The sequence below is a fragment of the Chlamydotis macqueenii genome, chromosome 5 (assembly GCF_036417535.1).
Source record: "Chlamydotis macqueenii isolate bChlMac1 chromosome 5, bChlMac1.mat, whole genome shotgun sequence".
NCBI lineage: Eukaryota > Metazoa > Chordata > Aves > Otidiformes > Otididae > Chlamydotis > Chlamydotis macqueenii.
Genome location: NC_141560.1, coordinates 5979846 through 5999840, shown reverse-complemented (window position 1 = coordinate 5999840; position 19995 = coordinate 5979846). Strand labels below are relative to the sequence as shown.

Genomic DNA, 19995 nt, shown 5'->3' with positions numbered 1-19995 from the left:
ATCCCGCCCCGGACGGTCGAGCATGACGGGCCGGGTGGCATCAGGCTCCCGCAGGCGTAAAAATCAGCCCAGCGCCTCTGAGTGCTTTCTCTGTCTCTCTTCCAAATATTACACAGTGGGTTTATACAGAAACAGTGGGACACTTTCCAAACCACTTAACTAATGCTGAAATTGAATACCCGGCACCAACAGGTTACCGAGAGTAAGAAGGAGCTGTTGTAATGGAGGGGGGGGATTTGCAGCTTCACTCCCCCTGAATGGGAATCTGCCCTCTTGCACCCACGGGGCAGAGCTCGGCTTACCCTTCCCTCCCACTCAGCGCTGGGTGGGGTTGAGATCTGCTTGATGGTTTTTTTGAGGAGCCAGGGAGTTGCAGCTGCTTGCATGGGGGCATGGTGGGCACGCACCGTCCCCACTCCCTGTACGACTTCCCGAGGAGCCAGCATCGCTCCTGCTGTCAGTGTGCCCTGGAGTAGCAGCTGCCTCTGAGCCTTATTCTCACTCTCAGTTGGAGGAAAAAACCCCAAAATCGCGGCAGCACGGAGCAAGGGATGGAGAGCAGAATGGCCACACCAGGGAATGCCCCCAGCCTGGCTGGTCCCTGCGAGTGCCGCTGGGCTCCTGCCTCACCACACACACACAGTGGTCCCCTCTGGCACAGCCTCGGCACGAAGCATCCGGCTGAATTTGGGGGAGATGCTTTGGAAATCCCGGGTTGAGGAAAGCACCGCAGGCATGCAGGTTTAATGGGGATCCACTGCCTTTGCAGATGCCTCCTTCAGCCCGGCTGGCGATGCCGAGCCACAGCACAACAAGCCCTCACGCTGTCTTCAGCTGGAGCATTGGGAGAGTTTTCCATGGGAAAGAATTTCCCCAGGAAAATCTGATTTGGCCAAGTTATCAGTGGAAAAAAACATGGAACAGAGGCATTTGCTCCACCTGAACAAACGAAATCTGACTGGCAGTGTTTTGCTTCTTTGCAAGAAGAGGTCCTGCTGCAGGGACATCTCATCCCCACCGTAATGCATCAGGTGTCCCAGTCTGTCTCTTCATTCCCCCCATGGAGAAGGACGTTTGGGCCAAACCAGTTCTTGTAATACAACCTGGAGCTCTCCTTTAACAAGTGGCCCATGCTGCCTGGCATCTAACGGGACATGCTACACCATGAGGTGTGACCGACCAACATCACGACTCCCAGCTCTCTCTGTGCATCAAGGCACCGTAGAGAAACTCCATTTCACCGCCCAATCAACTCAAAGTGGAGCACTGGGTCCATCCAAACCACACCAAAATGTTTTTCATCTAGAGGAAATTAAAGCTGGTTTTGCCTGTCCATTCTTTTTTTTTTTGATCCATGTTTTTCAGAGTTTTGGTACCGAGAGATAAAGAAACAACATCGTAACTCTCCAAATCTCAATTATTTAGCCCACACTCAAGGATTTCTGCAAAGTAGAGTGCCCAGCAAATAAAGTCACTTTGCACCCATGGCGGGGCGGACGACAACCTGTTTTACCGGCTTGGACACCCCTGTATCACCCTGGAGGTTCACAAAGTCAGACCAGCCCCCAAGCCCTGCTCTAAGAAATCAAGGCTTTCTAATGAGAAAAAGAAACTACTCCAAACTGGCAGGATTTCAGGGACGAGCAGAGCTCAAGGTTCAGGGCAGCACTGCTCCCAGCAGCAGTCCCTGATGCTCCCTTCACACCAAAGCTTGCTTGAAAACTCAAAACCAAGCCTGAGAAGACAAGAAAGAGGGGGAAAAAAAGAGAGTGGGGTAGGAAGAAAAATCAAAAGCATCCTACTTACCACCAGCTCGGCGAACATGACGTCCAGCTCCTCCACCGGCGGCATGGGCAGCGCGGGCTCCATGACCTGCAGGGCGAAGCTGCTGTCATTGCGCAGCCGGTAAGTGATCTCAGGGTGGTCGCTGCTGCGAAAGCAGCAGAAGATGAAGGAGATCCCCCGACTGCTCCTCTTCCTTGGGGCCATGGCCAAAATCCTCTGCGTCCCTCCCTCCTGGGCACTAGATCCTGAGGAGAAGAGAAGAGAGGAGGCTTGAGCAGCCGCCCCGCAGCGCTGCGCTCCCGTCCTGCCGACGGGAGGAGGAATCAAAGCCACCCACGCGCTCAGTGTGGAGGGGAAGAGCAGAGATGGTTTACATGCCAAATATTTCTGTTCAGATTTGACATTTACGGTCCTGGCAACCTTGACAACCCTGCGTATTAAAAAAAAATGCATTTGTTCGCCTTACGCTGAAGCAGGCAGTGGCAGGGGGACGTGCTGCTGTCCCTGTGGGGAGAGGGGTCCTGAACCCTCACTACTGCTGCAAATCCTAGCAAATCCCCACTGACCTCGTTGTGCCATGGCAGCCAGGTCAGTCCCCACCTCAGTCCAGCCAGGGTTATGGCAAATTTGGGAAGCTGCTGCCAGGAACAGCGGAACGTGCTTGGGGCCACCAGGTTCATGGCTCCCACCACAGGTGACTTGGTGCTTGAAGACCTCATGTGGCTCAGGATGCCACAGACAGCAGCAGAGCTGAGGAAATATCCCATATTCTCCCCTCAGCTCTTAAATGTGTCCCTAAACATCCACTGGCAACTGCTGGTTGGGTGGCTCCTCTTCACGGAAAGTTTTGCTTGGCTTTAATTAGATAAACCCTACTTGAAATTTCAGTAAATATTTACAAGATGCGGCTTCAGCTGATAAAAATCACACGGTGTTGGTAACTCAGACTTTCCTACGCAGTGCTTACGTGGGGCATCGCTTGTGCTGGCGGTCGCTTACGTTTTGCTGATTTCTGAAACTCAGGTTGGAAGCAAAGCTCAGGGCAGGAAGGATGTGTCTTGCTTGACTAATAATCATAGAATCATAGAAGCACAGAATGGTTTGGGTTGGAAGGGACCTTCAAAGCCCATCCAGTCCAACCCCCCTGCAAGGAGCAGGGACATCTCCAACCAGATCAGGTTGCTCAGAGCCCCGTCCCACCTGGCCTTGAATGTTTCCAGGGATGGGGCATCCACCACCTCTCTGGGCAACATGTTCTAGTGTTCCACCACCCTCAGTGTAAAAAATGTTTTCCTAATATCTAATCTAAACCTACCTCCCTCTATTTTGAAACCAGAAATAATGGTAAGGACCAGGCAAATACTGCCCCAAAACTGGAACTATCAAGTCAATGACACAAGAGGAGGGCCACCTATGAGGGATGAAGACAGCAGAGTAACACCCTAATGACAAAAATCAACCAGCAGAGCAGACAATTTTTAAAAAGCCTAAACATTTGTCTTATAAAACCACACACCCACACATTTTATCCCCATGGAACAAGACGCCGAGATGTTAAGAGACAAGATAAACAGCCAAGGTTAATGCAGAAGGTTGAAATATGGATGACTCAGATTTATTAACAAAGCTATGAAGAGGCTTGGGAAAAAAAAGGTCATTACTTGGAGAGAAGTGTCTGATGTCCCTGGAGCCAGCCATTCTCCCCTGGCTACGGATTTATACACCCAAATAAAGAGCCACTGTGCCCCACGGAAAGCCAGCACTGGAGGCAGGTCGGGGGCAGACCTGGGGTCAGATTGTGCACCACGGCTTGCATGGCAAGCACTGCCCTCCCAAAATAGGGACCTTGCAGAAAATTCAGGCTGTACCCACTTCACTTTAACAGACGATCTGGCCCTTGAAATGATCTTTGATGGCATGTTTTTAGCACACGGTGTAATCATCTGCTGAACCACGAACAATGGGATACAGCTACTGGGTCTTCACGTGGGATAATCCCGCTTTGCATCCAGTCCGGAGGGATCCCCTTCCCAAAGAGCCCCAAATCTTATTTCACATTTAGCATCTTGCACGCAGAAAAATGCAGCCGCTTGAGGAATTTCAGCTGCCACGAAAGCTCTCTCATCGCGGTTCCCCAGCAGCCAGCACCGCAGCAAATCCATTAGCAGCCTGCTGGCATACCTTCAGTGTTAGGAGGGCTTTGGGACCTGCTAGGGAGTTTCTTTACTAAAGGAGGGAGGGAAACAAAAACCCAAAGGCACACAGCCCTCTGTCCCCTCCAACACGGAGTAAAACATTGCAGGTTTGAGTTTTAAAGAGTCAAGAGGAGGAGGGGGCAGAGGGAGATGTTGGTGGCTGCCCAGCAATTTGTGCCTGGTGTGGGAGCTCGGTCCCAACCCACACGTTCTCAGTCGTGCAAAGTTTGGTCACTTGGTCATTCCCACACTGTGGGTACGACCATGCATGCCCAGAGCAGTGCCTGATCCTGCTCCTGCAGATGGTCCAGAGCAAATGGACCCATTCTCTTCTTCCACAGGGCATTTTCCATCCCCTTTTCAACACCACATCCACCTCCTTGAAACCCGCTGCTACGTACAAGTTCTGACTTGGGTTTGCGAAAATGTACAGAAAGCTTTTATCAGAACACCACCTGCTCTTCAGAGATACACGCTCCTGATGATGTTTTACAAGGAGCTTGAATGACAGACCAAAAGGCAAGATTTTATTTTGGGTTTTAAAGCAGATAGTCGTGTAGGAACAGAGACAAGGTATTTTTGAGCTGCTTCCAGCTCTGGAGCTATTGAGGTTCCTCATTTTCATCTATAAACAACTAAAAAAAACAAACCACCCTATAGTGTAGGCTGAGTGGGCTGTAGGTTATTAGTAACCAAGGGTAAAAAAGGTTAGAGAGAGAATATGTTAGCTACCAGGCAAACAGCATTAAACCTTCAGAAGGCTGATGAATATTCATTGACGTGATGGATCAAAATCAAAACACGGCTCCCTGGCTGCAGACAGTGCAGATTGCATCGTCAAAACAAAGTTCAGCTACGCAGCCTTCTCCTTCTCTGCAAATCCTACAGAAATTGGTTATTCATGGAGAAAAAACGACAGCCCCTGGCAGCCTGGAGGCTTGCGTTAAGGAGAGCAGAAGGGAACAGTTCCACGCAGCATCACATGTTAATTGTCCTTCTCCCACCTCCCACTTATACCTTTGAGCACTAATTAGATCAATAAATTTAAGTCAGATTGTGATCTAATAGTGCCTTCTGGCCTTCACTATTGAGCGAGCCAGAATAAATTAAGTTTAATTGCTCCTGCACATACAGAGCCAGGGAAGATAGGATGGGAAGGGTCATTGGGGGAACTTCCAGCCAAACTCCACATCCCAAGGCAGGACTGATGGGACTGAATCATTCCCAGATAACTTTGCTTCCACAGAAACAAGGGTGGAAATGTGTGTGCGATGGGCTTGGCCTGAAAGGTCAGGGAGAGGAGGAGGAGGAGAAGGAGGAGAAGTTCCACCATGTGTGCCACCAGGACCTGCCAGGGTCCCTACGCAGGACAGAGGCCATAGGCTGCAGTTCAGCGACACACAGAGAGACGAGTTTTGTTGTTTTTCCCAGCCTGAAAAAAAACCACCAAGCCTGTATCGCCCTGAGCAATGCTTAAATGAAATCAGTCATTAGGAGAAAATTGGACCCCAGTGTCGCTTCCGCCTTTGCTTCAAGGAAAGGAGAGCAGCAATTACCGCTTGCATATTCAACAGCCTCCTCAGCAAGCTAAATTAGCCCGCGTGGAGCGACGTGCTGCCAAAGCCTGTCTGTGACCGATGCCTCAACAAGCTGGTTTAAAACCAGCATGGGTATCGCAGCATTGCGGTCTGCAGCCTAAAAATACCCAGCAAGGGTACAAACACATGCAAAAGAGCGTGCACGCTCCCCTTCACACCCGCCTCCAAACCCGCCCAGAAGCTAGGAGCTAAATCCTCAAATATGAATATTAGCCTGTTGTTTTTCTGGCTCCTCTCCCATCCCCTCCCAAAAGAAGGATGCAAGATCCTGAGTGAGCTCTTTCTCAAAGTTTAGTGCCTTGCACAAGGGGAGTGTCTTTTTGTGCAAGTGCAGTAACGCTTACTGACCATCTCTGCCGAGTCCAGACCTATTTTGGCATCTTGGACCACGCAAAGCTTTGCTTCCCCCACCCCACAGAGTTTCGGCACAGCCTGGGATGCTCTCGACCGATGGAAATTTTCTGACTCTCTTCCACTGCTGCAAAGTGATCTCCTTGGCTGATGGTGGCCGGGAGGGCAGTTTTGGAAGACACCGTCACCCACAACCAAGTGCTAGAGCCAGGTCTCCTGGACCACTTTTTACAGCACGTAGAAGGTAGAAATCTGGCATCCCACCCATTGCACCCTATGCTTGTCCCACAGAGCAACAGTGCACCCTCCCTCAGTGCTTCTCCCCATGCATGTAACACCCAGCGCACGGCGCAGTGCCAGGGTGTACATCAAACCCACTAATTAGTTTGCATCATTTTTTAAACAAACAATTCTAGCTCATTTTCCTCCCACGATAAGCCACGTCCAGACCTCCACAGCAATAAAACCCAGATGCTCCCACAGCATTTTTCAGACAAGCTGTACATTTGAAGCATCCCTCGAAAAACAGCAAAGCCTTCCCTGGACACATTTTGATTTTTTACCTTATGGACCCACGACACCCGGCACCCTCCTCGTCCTCACCCGCTAACCTGGCCTCTTCTCGGGTTCGGTCTTGATTGTGAGCCCTCCAAAATGTGAGCGTGGTGCTCTGCCCATCTGATCAGGCGGCAGCATTTGGGCTCATCCCTCTCAAGAGTAAGAAGTGCTGCTCTGTTTCATGTTCGCACCAAAGCTGGTGCAAAGAAATGCATTTTAATGAGGAGGATCCAAGCATTATTTAATTTTTAAAATAAAAGTTTTGAAATTGATCCCTTGATCTCAAAAGCTCAGAAACAGGATTGCGTTTCCCTAAGCACGAGCCACCTTCCCTCCAACGCAGCAGCCTGGAGGACCTGAGCCCATCACCAGCACCTCCAGCACGGACCCTGCGCTGAGCACAGTGCCGGCATCCCCAGTACGGCCGTTCCTGTTCAATGCAACCAGGATGATTTTTTGGCCATGCTGATTTCCCAAAGCTCCTATATCCAGTGTAAAGCTGTTTTCACGCACAGGCTGCACAGGAGGGGAATGTTTGTGTTTGGTCGAAATTCGTGCAGGAGGGAGAAAAAAGCCAAAATGCTTGGCTGAAAGGCTTCAAACTGTTTGGTGATTGCCTTTTCCCCCTCCATCCACTCGTGAAACAGCAGCCATGAAAGAGGATGGAGACAGAACCCTTCCCGTGATGCCACAGGAAATCAGCTGCCAGGAGGAGCCTGACTCATCACTAAATCACAAGAGCCATAATTTTCAGCCTAAGCAATTCTCAAAGACTTGGGTTTCACGGATTTATAAATACATCTGCCAAATCCTGAATTAGCCCAGATCCTCCTTCCCCTTCCCAGAAAGTCTGTTGTACTCCATGAACCCAACAAAGAGAGTTTTGCATCTGTAAATCCTGCTCGGGCTGTCCGGTACCCAAAGGATGCTGGCAAGGAGCTGCCTGCAGTCACAGGCTCTCAGCTCGCTCCTGGAAAGCCCCATCTGCCAGCACTGTCAAAAACCCAGCACTTGCCAAAAACATGTCACCTCCTCTTTGTACTCTGTCCTTTTATTGTGGCATTCGTCACAAGCTGAAGCACACATCTGGGCCTGCTGTCTTGCAAGAAAACATTTTGCTCTGCTCAAAGGCAGACAAGCTTCGGTGGCTCAATGGTGAAATTCAGCAGGAAAAATCAAACCAGTTTATCCACAGAGCCAGTAAACACTTACTTGTCCATCACACTGCAAGAATATCACGGCTCGGCTTGGAAGTCGCCTCTCCAGCGTGCGAGCGAGCTCCCCGCCAAGGGAAGCACACGCGCTTTTGACTCTGCAATCCAGTTTTTGGGAGGAAGAGCGTGGCGCACAGCAGGGTGAGAGGAGATCTGTCTTAACGCTCTCCAACTGAAATCAATCCTGGGAGCAGGGCCGCTCGGTTTGGCAAGCCAGCAAAAATCCGGAGCAGGGGATGGTTGCTGGTGTGTTGCAGGACCACGTCTGTCCCAGGGCGTGGAGATGGGTTCGGGTTCAAGGAGAAGATGCTGAGGGCTTGCAGCATCCATCCTCCGCAGCAGGAGCTGCCCCAGGGATCCCCCCACAGCCCTTTACCCCCCTGCAGTGGCAGAGACCAGCACAGCTCAGTGCATAGATGAATCTGATCAGTGAAGATGCTGCTGGAGCAAAACTTGTTTTAGTTTTTGAGGATTAAAAACCAAACCCTGCTGGAAGTTTCCCAGTCAGCCAGAGGGCGACTGGCACAGTAACACCGAAGGAGGTCACGAGTTCTCCACTAAAAGGGTAAACTTAATCGGTGACGAGCTGAGCGCCGGCGCCAGATCCTCTAAACCGCTACAGACCGCTTCTTACGGGAGCTCCAGCAGATCAGCTCAGGCAAATGCCATTTATTTCAGGAACAAGGACAACAAGCGTAGAACCACAGACAAGACCCAGTTTGAGAACCTATATAAATACAGATATATTTCTTAATACTCACTAGGGTGCCAAACGACCCAGTTCTACAAACACACACATGCCTTTATTCCAGCAGCCAGGTGGATTTGTGGTCCTTCTTCAGCAAATGGTGGGTCAGCAGTGAGAGGAAGAAAGAATTTTCAACTCACATATTCCTCCCTTAAACACCCTTAGTGATTTGCGTCCTTAAACTCAGGCACAACACATGGGTTAAGCCCAAGAAACTTCCCAGGAAAGCGGAGGGAGGCAGAGGTGGCGAGAGGCTCTCTGGGAAGGATGCTGGAGCATCTCCCTGCTCTCCTCGTGCCCAGGTCCGGCTTCAAAAGGCAGCACAGAAAAACCCGGCAGAAAGGGAACGCAATGCAAGGGATTGTCTCTCCTGGTGCTCCTCTCACCCCGCTCTTCTTTAGGGGCAGCAGCTGCTGGTGTTGCATTGTGGTGGGGCTCAAAGGAGCAGAGATGGCCCTTTCAGAGCCGAGGTCACACAGAGGGAGGGATTAACATCGACCTCGGGCTCTCCTGAAAGCCCGCAGCCTTGCAGAGAAGACCCTCACAAAAGTTATCCTTTGCCATTTGAAACCAGTCTCCCAGGGAGCCTCTGCCGGGGTCCAGGCTGGGTGATGCCAAGCCCTGGCCGGGCAACTCTCAAGGCCAAAAACAGTCAAGAGAAAGACACAAGACCCCCTGGGTAGCTCACGGGGCTGCTACAGTCTCACTAGGGCGAGCACCCTCCTCCATCCCAGCTCCATCCCCATCACCCGGCACAAGCCAACATCCAGCCGCCCTACATTTCCATCGCTGGTTTTGGCCCCAGCTGGGGGAAAACACTCTCACAAAGCATAAAACACCTCCAGGAGGTTGACAATATCAAGCTGTGAATCCGACCCCAGCACATCACAAGTTACATATAATTAGCCAGGAAGAACAGCTTCAGTGATCATAAACCTCCTGAGATGTCAGGCGCTGGGACCACCTCCCAGTCCAGCTGCTGGAAGGAGCAACGTTTCTCTCAACATTTCCCTCTCCATCTGAAAGGATGTGGATTTAAGTCACTTCATTTCCGAAATCATTCCCGGCTCTGACTGCTCCCTTTGACGATGCAAAGCTTTTGTCAATAAAAACTCAATGGGCTAGTAAGCGGGGAGAGAGGAGCTATATTTCCCAGTGGAGGAGGATGTCTGTTTGCCAATTAACCTTTTCCTGGAGAACAATACCTCAGTAAAAGCTTTCCTTTATTTTCATTCTTCCTTTTTATCTCCCCTCCAGCCTCAAGCCCCGCTTCTCCAGTGAATATTTGGGTTCTGACTTTGATTTATAGTATGCAAAGCCTCGCTCCTGAGCTTTCCATTTCACTGCTCCCCATTTCAGCAGTAATCCCCGGGGTGAGACGAGCTCTCTGAGTGTAAAACCAGGCAGGGCTGGGGAGGAGGCAGGCAGGCTCTTCCTCTCTTAAAGTCCGTTAATTAATTTGGCTTCACAAACTGGAGTTCTGAAGTTGCTCAGCAGCAGATGCTTCCAGTCCATCAGCACAACGTCTGCTGTGGGGCCACCACCACGGCAAGGCAATGAGAGCTACCAGCTGAGTCTTGATGGGCTGGTTTTGGGTTGTCTTTGGAGATTTTTAGGATTGTCCATGCTTAAGGTGAAGTTTCTGGAACCACTGGTGCTCATGCAGCTTGTGGTGCTGGTTTTTTTTTCTCTTTCAAAATGGAAACTGGATGGAGGCTGCTGTAAATAGGAGTCCTTCCTAACAGGGACCCTGAAGGGCAGATATCATTAAACTTCAAGATATCATTAAACTTGTAGTCCAGAAAGTGCCCAAAGCAAACAAAACACATTTGTCAGATCTTTCAGCTGGCCTACCCATCTGCAACGCTGATTTCCCTTTAAAGATTTTTAAATCCTGATGTTAATCCAGAGTGATTTTTCCCCCTAAAGTACAAACCTGGGGTTGACAATTCCTTGAGAAACATGTCTGATGGCAGAAATGGCCCGCCGGCCGCTTTCCTTCCTGTACGACACTAATACCTCCCTGTGCTTCAGCAGATGAACGTTGAAAAACAATAAATGTGAGCGTGGATCAGGCATAACGCGATCCCAACAGCGACGCCTGCTCCCACCCGGCCTGGGAAAAAGCAGTAATTTTTATCACATTACACTAAAAGACTGTTTGCATTTAAACATAATAACGAAAAGCGGGCGAGCACAGCAGGCAAGACGAATTGGAAGGCTTGCTCATATTTTTTTAATGTCGACGCAACACGAGGTAGCTTATGGCAGAAGCCCCGCTTTGACTAGGATGGAGCTGCACCACCCCATGCCACAGGACGGCAGGACTCGAGTTTCCCAGGAGAGCTGCTCAAACCCACTGCCTGCAATTCAGAGTACCTGAATTAACAGAAGCACGCCGATTTAATTGCTTAACTATCCTGCCTCCTGCCTACGGCAGGGAGCAAGGAAAGGCTCGCTCCGAAGTCGGCCGACACATCGCTGCTGGGGATGGACTGAAAGAAGGTCCCTCTCCCCCACAGGAGCATCCAGAGGGGAACATTCGTCCGGTCAAGATCCCAAGGGGATGCATTTAAAAATCAATAGAGGCTATTTTAATGCTTAATCCAGGAAAGTATCAGCATCAGCAGCATCGATACAAACCAAATTTAAACACACCGAGTACATGCGCAGGATTTTTATTTTTCCTTTTGTGCGCTGATTTAACCAAATCTGCTTTTCCCCAGGCACTTTGAAGTCCAAACAGGGCATCTGTAGCATTGCCAATGCTTCAGGTATCCTGCCGGCCTCCACCTCTATACGCTGCTTAAAAAATGAGCCTCTCCATCCCACTGGAGCGAACGTTCCAGCGAGGAAACCCTCCTCAAAGGTGCAACATCGCAGCGACAGCGGCCACCTCCCCGCAAGGGCTATGTACAGAAGCGGATTTCTCTTCTTTGCAGGTTTTCACACTGCACCTGCCACAAATTGCAACACAGGCTTCCCATCCCCGTAGATATTTATACAATGATATCCCTTTTCATTAAAAAAGAAAAGAAAAAAGACTCACAATTGCAAAGAACTGCTTGAAAAAGTGTCCTAAGGGGATCCTGAGAGGCTCAGACACCCTGAGAGAAGATAACTGTGTTTGAAGTTTTTAATTTAATCCAATCTGCTGCAGGAGGGCAGTCTGGGTGTTCATATACTTGGGACTAGACACGCTCCAGACATGCTCACAAGCACAGATGTACCACCACAGGCATCACACAGGATCAGAAAGCCACGATGTTACCCATTCCTGTTGGACTACAGCACCACGCTCTGCTCTCTTCCATCCACCAGCTCCCTCCCACGTGCCCACTGCTACCTCTGCAGAGATGCTCCACGGTTCTACACCATCACTTTGCTCTCCTTCCTGAGTCTTTGAATCAGTCCTCGATGCTCCTGGCCCTTTCCAAGCTCACAACTCCTTGCAGATGACTTCTTTCTTGGGGCTGGAGTCACCACTTTGGTCAGCAAAGTGAAAGTATTTCTCCCCATCGACACCAGTCTGGTTTGCTCACAATTTGAAGCAACAGAGAACTTCACCTCTTGAAGGGTTGCCGAGTCCTGGTGGTGGCAAGGTCTTGCAGAGGTCTTCACATCAGCTGCCTGGGTAAGGCTTCACGGCGCTGCTGTTGATCAGTGCCTTCAGAACATTCCGTCAAAGCTCACCTCCCTTCCCGGCTTCAGGGCGATGCATTTGGCTGACATCAGTTCTGCCCAGCTCTCCAGTGAGAAAGTGCATCTCCAGCTTCCCAAAACACATCCCCATTCCTTTAGCAGCTTTGAAACTGAAATGACTCTAGCAGCGGAGGTCATGACTGAGCTTCCTGCCCAGAGGAACCACTCAGGGCTGCAGCTTTCCATTAACCAGCTCAACAGATCTTTCAACACGGCCCAGACAACATCATTGATAACAAAGCCCAGTAGGTCCAACCAAGCTTGAAACCCAGTGAGCTGAGCCTTATTCCTCAATGCGTATTTCCTCATGCCCACACTATGAGGGTCACAAGCCGGCCAAGCAAAGGCTTCAAGTGGAATGAGTCAGGTTCACTGGTCTCCTGAAGTAGCAAAGCAGAGCCCTAACAATAAAAAAGCAAAGCCAAGCCAGCGGGGATGATGCTTTCCAGCTCAGGGGCCGCAACGACATCAGAGCATCTCTGTTCATGCACGCAAAGGTATCGTTGCTGTATGCTTCACCATGAGATGGAGGTGGCCATGGGAAGGGGCTGGATAAGGCTGTTTTCTATTCCGCTCTTAGCACAAGCACATCCGTCTGAAACCCTACCTACAACAGAACAAGAACATCCAGAACCTCCAACACCCAGAACCTACATCTCAAAGCCCTCCCTACAACGCAGAGCCTGCAAGTTTGCTGCCTAGCCACTGCCTTGAACCTTGAAAAACATTCCCCTCCCCGCCCCGTGTCTACCCTCAGCACCTCATTGCTCCAAATTAAAACTGCAGTTAGGATGTCCTAAACACATCCTAATGAAATTCCTCAAAGAGAGAATGACCTCGAGATCATCCACAACCTCGTGACGGTCCACAGGGGAAGGAAATTAAATAGCTTTTGGCTAACAAATCTCCACAGCATTTTCCAGCTCAAGACCTGTAACACTGCAGTGAAAACGCTGCACATTGGATTTAGGTACCAGAAAACTCCAGATTCACTCCACTACGGCCAGAGATACCACAGGAAGAGAAAACTCCCTGAAATAACTGCCTCTACAGGCAAAAACTTTCAAAACCCCATCAATGCAGGTTTTTAGAGCTGGCAAGAGCCCCATCAGCTGCAACATGAGCTGTGAAAGCAGGAGGAGGGGAGAAAAAGCATCTTTCAGGCAATCACACACTTTTTTTTTTGCCTAGCTGAGTGTCTCGTGGGGGGAGGAACCCATGCATCAACAGGAGCACTTGAAGCACACCGGCGCTTTATAAATTCACTTTCAGTAGATTTACCAACACGTCATAGGGAGAAGGAATGCGTGCTATGCAAATCCAGCCCCAGACTGCTCCCTGCCTAATCTAGCTTTAGATTCAAATGCTTATTACCATGGTGTCTAATCGGGTAATGCGTAATAGACAGATTTAGTTTGGCCTCCTAGTACTTCAGCTGTGTTCTTACAAATGGAGAAAAAAAAAAAAAAAGAAACAAAGAGAAAAGAACACAAAACTGCAAAGAATTCAAGTCCTGGTGGAAAGCAGAGAACAAAAACCAGGCATGGAAAGAAGTATTGACACCTATCAGTAAAAGCCAGGCAGATACGCAAACATTTGGCAGTTCACCAAGAACACAAGGAACATTGAGTCCTGCTCACACCCTATGGTACCCCTGCAAGGAAGCAGGTGGCTGGTCTTTTGGGGTCTCTCCCTTCCCCTGCCCCATGAGACATAAGGTGATGCAAGGATCTGACACACCCAGGTAGGATATATCTGCCAGCAGCTAGCTCCCACCTAGCTCCCAGCTGCAGCACTGAGTACAGCTGGTCACGCCACAACCTCCAGACTACCTTACAAATGCTCTGGGTACCCACGCCAGGACCTCCAGAGCCTGGGTAACACCAGGAGCTGTTTGTTGGTTTGGGGAGGAAGGGGTTCCCTTACTGCCTCAGCATCTGCAGCAGGACACAGGGACCATGGGAATGCAATTCCCAGATGACACCACCTCCCTGTTTCCTGGCACCAGCCAGGCAGCACAGCCCACGCCACGGCCAAGGTCATCTCTGCCCTTACCTGCACCAGGCAAGGTGATTCATTTCACCTCTAAGTTTGTCAAATACAAAGCAGGCAGACCTAAGTAGGTCTGTTCAAGTCATACGCTACCCCAGTACCTCCAGGATACAACCCAGATGCCAAACTCTTACCTCCACCATGCAGCTAGAACTCAGCCAGTGTGCACCAGAAATAACCCAGGGGCAGGGACACAGGACCTACCACTTAGGGCTCACATGTTCTCCTCTCTGTCTGCTACTCATCTGCCAGGCTAAGCTTTCCTGCAATGGAAGATGGTGAGGTTTTCAACACCATCGTCCAGCTCCCGCCTTCAGGATGCCAAATCCCAACAGCTTGTCCTCGCCAGCCTCTGCAGCCCTGAATGGCACACAGACCTGCAACCAGCTCCAGTAAATGGTCAAGACATGCAAATGTTGCTATCAGCCTCTGAAGACCCTTCAGGACTGTGCTGACCCTGCCACATGACAGAAACTGCACCTGGTGGGGTAAGCAGCACTAGGGACACCAACACTGACAAAGAAGAGACTTTCCTCTGTGAACCTAAGCAATGTAAGCTACACTCATATTAAGGCTGCAGGACGAACTTACATTTATCAGACATCAGAGAATTCACATAGGAGCACATCCCCCCTGCAACACCTACGTGTCTGTGCAGAGCCCTGCTGCGTGGGCTCTCTGGTGTCCCGTAACATGGGAAATCCAACTAAAGCACTCTTTATAGCTTGGATGTTCGTAACATTTATGTGTATTCCCTGATGTCTAGGACTGACTGGGTTTTCATTGCATCCCTTCCCTTAACAAAAAACCTCCACAACACCTGACGGCTGCTTTGACAAAACTCGCAGCAGCAAGAGAGGACAAAACCAGCCAATGGACTTGACAAACTGTCAGTGACGGGGGAGGAGGAGCAGATGGACAGACAACTTCCATTCATTAGGAAACGAAGCTCAAATCATAGGTTAGCTTTCAATGATGCACGTTATTACTGAGGAAAGTGAGGCGGCTGATATTCTGCCTCTCAGGCACATGTGCTCTACGTTTCGTTATTTACTGAATTAATATTCAAATGCTTTGAAAGGAGAAGGAAAACAAGCCCAAAGAAACCAGAGGTTGCAGCTCGCAGTGTTTTCATAAGCCTGTTCAAAGACCGAGCCAGATTTACCAGCGCCTGCGTCACCTCCCGGCTGCGTGGGCGGCTGGCCGGTCTCTCCCTCCGGCTCCGCACCTCCCCAGCTCACGGCAGCACCTGGAGCTGGTCTGGGGGACTTTTTTCCTCACTCCTGTAGCCAAACTGACAGCAGGGATGGTTAAATGTGGTGGAAAGACCCCCTTTCGCACGGAGTCCAGCCCGAGGCGCAGAGGGAAGAAACCCTTTGGGAGACACCCTGCCCAAAGACACGGATTGGGATGCTAGTGAGGGAGTCCTGCCCAGCACCAAAGGAGCCACGCAAATCGTATTTACCTGGCCACGGGGACTAAGTACCCCAGCAAAGTCATACTCATTTCTGAGCCAAAAAAACAAAGAGTTCTGTGTTGGTTTTGTTTAGTGAGGAGGGCCTAAGGTTGTAGCTTCGGTAGGAAACTGCTGGAAGTCACTCCCCTTTGTTCAGTGGACTCGGCCGGGCCTAGGGCGGACCTGCTGCTGGCCAAGGCCGAGACAATTGGTGGCAGAATGTTCCCTGATAACGCCTCTGCGATAATGTATTTAAGAAGGGGAAAAAGAATTTAAAAATAAGAAGATATGCTGCTCGGGAGGGGAAAGAGGTAGAGATAATTGAAATTCAATTAAGCCCAAGAAGAGGGAGAGGTGGGAGGAAGTTATCTTGCTCTCTTTCTCATTATCCTGCTTTGATTTTAGTAATAAATAAATAGTTTTCTCCAAGTCAAGACTGTTTAGCCCATAACGGTAACTTTAATGATCTCTCCCTGGCCTTATCTCAAACTTCGAGCCTTTTTTGTTATATTTTCTCTCCCCCGTTCCCTCAGAGAGTGGGGGGAGTGAGATAGAGACTGCGTAGCTTGGTCCCGAGCGCGGCTGAACTACGATAAATTCACATTCCTGTATTTACAGCCACTATTGCTTCTGGAGCTCCATCTACAATAGTCTCTGGGACAGGGTGATTCCCAGTGATGACAGTGAAGAGGTTCCAGTGAAGAGGTTCTTCACCCCACCGTGGCACAGGGATTTATGGACAGTTTACACACACGTATTTGCAAGGGAAATAATATTTCAAAACCTCAGAAGCTCCATTTGGAGCTGTGGATAACACACATGTGAAGAGCATGGTTCGCTTATGGTAACCCGTGATGGCAACCCACTTGAGATGTAAAAATCATTTAATGAATCAGTATATTTAGATTTATAACCCTACAGCAGCTTTATTTATAGGGATGCCAATCACTTTTACACAGATATAAAATTGGCTGGCAGAATGCCTTAGACTATATCCAGAAACCCATCTGTAACAAATCTAAGCCGTGATATCTCCGCATACGTTTGGCCAAACAATAACGCTAATGCCAGCCATCTTGACTTTCAATGTACAGATGGGCCGGGGGGGGCTCGCCAAGTCTGCCACATGGATAAAGATGGATGAATTTTGCTATCACCTACTATAAACTGGTTGGGGAAAGGACCAGATGAAGGAAAACCAGTCTCCTTCTGGGCTGTGTGGATGTTAATACCAACACAATGCTGGCTGGAGAGCAAGCCAGCCTCCAGCTGGCTACAAGTGAACCTCTTTCAAAACCTTTCATCACTGAAATGGGGAGCTATAACAGAGGGAAAAAAAGACCCATTGGAGCTCTGCAGAACCTTTAAAGGGTGAGGGGATTAAGCTAGAGCTCATATGTATATTTTTTTTGATCCACTGCTCAAGACACAAAGCTGGGAAGGAAGATGCAGGAGAAATGAATTGAAAGTCATTGCTTGGCTCTTGACCTCAAAGCAGACGGTGACTTCTAATGAGACTTCTCCTCTCCCATCACTGCCCAAGATCTTGCAGCTTTATTTAAACCTGCAGGTTTTAAGGGGAGAGGTTGCCGTTGATTTCCATGGGGCGGGTGTTGCAGCATCCCAAACTACCCTGTTATCAGGGTGAGCCTGGGGGCTTCCTGTTGCTGCCCCTCCAGCTCACAAAGGGACCACCTGGAGAACTGAGAAGTCACACCTAATTCACAAGAAACAAAGAAAAAACTGCTCTTTATCCCAGTGGGGCTTCTGGGATCTGGTTGTCTCAGAAAAGGGGCAAAACAAGGATGGCTCCAAGTCAAATAGAGACTCTGGGTAAACACATCTCATCCATGAAAGTCGCAGTATTTTGGCAAATGCCAAGGTGGAAAAGGTTACCCTGGAATATTACTTTCAATAGCTCTGGGAAAAAATCCAGCATTCATTTTCAACACTTATTCAGCAAATGATTCAAATAAACTGAGGGAGGCTTGCGCATACATACTGACAGCATTATTTTGTAGATTTTTGCCTCTGCTCCTTAGATAATTTATAAGAAAACAACTCCCAGCAAACACGATTGCCTTCCAGTTCGATGCATGGATTCAACTGACCCTGCTTTAGGGACAAGGTAACCTCTCAGGATTCCTTCCAGCCCAATTTTAATGCCATTTTACACCGCAAACTGTTTACATGCTGGCATTTGCTCTGATTCATCCCTGGAAATAAATATGTCTGAAAGAGTAATTGATGGAAAAAATCCCCAGAAACTCAACAGCAGTTCCCCCTCTCAAGGACAAAGCAAAGGAAAACAACCAGACGTGGAGCTATGACATCCTCGATCTAAATGTTTTCCAAAACACTTCCAAATGTTTTCCAAAGCTTCCAGCTGAGGCTTTCACAGCTCGGCTGTGACTCCACCAAAGCCTCGGGCTACAGTTGCAGCCATGCCATTGAGTGTGGCATCATGGCGCGCTGCAGCGCACACCGAGGAGATGGTTGGCGATGACTTTTCCAGTGACATGCCTGCCAAAACACATCCAAGACCCTTGTGCAGGAAACACAGCGTTTCGAAGAAAAACTGCCTCTGCTTTCTCAACGGGGCATCCTCCAACGTGACAGAGCTTGATTGCTCCACGGGCTTTCAGGAAGAGAGAGTCAGTGCATGTACGTGGCCAGATGTCCTCACCTCAACGGCAGCCTTTTGAGTTTATTCCAAGCACCTTAGGAAACTCCTCTGCCTCTAATCCTTTGAAATTATGGAAAATAATAAAATAAATAATAAAGTAATAATAATAAAAAATTATTTTAAAAGTCCACTTATGGAAAGCAAAGACAGAAAAACATTTTCCACACTTACACTGAAATTCTGTCCAAACACCAATAAATGTGGATATTTATGGTTATTACACAGCCAAAACCGAGACGGTTGTGGGAGATGCTGGTCTGTGCAGCTGACCCCAACTGCAGCAGCCAAAGGGCGAGCAGCAAAGTCTCAGCAGTGCTCAGCTGCATGAACTGACCATTCTGGGGACCAAGGGGTGGGCACACAGCAGGTCCCCTTCCCCAGCCTCCTCATCCTGCTACTGATGTGACAATTTCCACCCACACCAACGGCCTCATCAGAAACAGCAGTGCCCACAGAGCAGAGTCCCAGGAGTTCTTCAGAGTCCAAAGCTGATCTCCACCTCTTTCAACTTGCTTCTGAACACAATCAAAACCCGAAGCCTTTCTGAAGGAGCCCTTCTATGAACTGTATGTGGGCTTTTGATTAGTTAGACCTTCTGTAGAGCTGAAAAAAAAGCCTTGCTTGAGGATGATAAAGTCTAGACACTACAATATATTTTCCAGCTGATCCAGCAAACCTAAAAAGCCCTCCCTTGATCTCAGACTGCCGTGATCAAAGCCATTATCCCATTCGGAGCCCTTCTGAAACTTTAGCTTCCAAATGTGCAAGTTATTTTTAAAATCTAAACCAGGCTAAGCCTCTTGGTTGGAGTTTTACGAGGAAAACGGGGTGTGCTCCTTCCAAACCTTCTCCCCTGCCACGTCTGGAAGTGTCTGGTGGGCACATGGTAGATGGCGAGAGCAGGGAAGTGGCTCCAATCCTGGGGGCACCTCAGTGGCAGCTGGTGGACTCAGTCTGCTTGCATGGAGGGACAGAGCCCAGGCCCCCAAGAGTGGCTACAGTCCGGGGAAATATTCCCAATCCTTAACTGAGATTAAGTTTTCTGGAGAGCAAACATCCCTTGCAATCCCACCCTTAGGATTTGTGCCTGCATTTGGCATCCTCCATCACACAGTTGTGTTATTCTGGGGCCCAAGAAGAGGAAACAGCTTGAAATATCTTCATTTTCTACAGGAATTAAATTAAACTAAATGCTACGAGTTTCCTTTACCAGGTAGCAGGATGCCCAAGTGCACAAAGAACAGACAGTTCTGCACCAGGGGACAACTGAGGAAACAAGATATTCCAGGAAATAATGATCTTCCAGTTTCCCGGAGGAGTATTTCAGGTGGCTGAAAGGAAAGAAGAAATGCACAGCCCTGCAAAAGCACAGGAAAGCCAAAGGAGCATCAGCTTAAGAGGGATGCTCAAAGAGAGGTGACGAAATACCAGTCAGCCCATCCCAGGCCAGACAGCACCACATGGTGAGCACCAAACTTTCTGGCATGAAGTGGCCACCACAGGAGAGAGGACCTGTGGCCAGTCCTGATGGCCAAGGCTCGCAGTGGCCAGTCTGGGAGAAGTCAAAAGACGGGCAATCCAGAGTGATGAGGAGCTTGAGGACAACTGGAAGGGCTTTTTGAAAGCATGTGGCCACCAACCTGCAACTCC

General features: G+C 49.3%; 1 protein-coding gene and 1 long non-coding RNA gene across 3 annotated transcripts in view; one reads left to right on the top strand and one right to left on the bottom strand.

Annotated features, from left to right (window-relative positions):
- The window catches only part of LOC147600436 (uncharacterized), a 759986-nt gene that overhangs the window by 26741 nt on the left and 713250 nt on the right, over positions 1-19995 (top strand). The gene's annotated exons all lie outside the window — the stretch shown is intronic.
- Positions 1-19995, bottom strand: part of DAAM1 (dishevelled associated activator of morphogenesis 1) — a 95760-nt gene that overhangs the window by 55868 nt on the left and 19897 nt on the right. For both annotated transcript variants that reach the window (XM_086748305.1, XM_086748306.1), the window contains exon 3: positions 1807-2030. In XM_086748305.1, the coding sequence (XP_086604431.1) occupies positions 1807-1989 (183 nt within the window). In that variant the 5' untranslated portion in view covers positions 1990-2030. The remainder of the gene's footprint in view (positions 1-1806; positions 2031-19995) is intronic.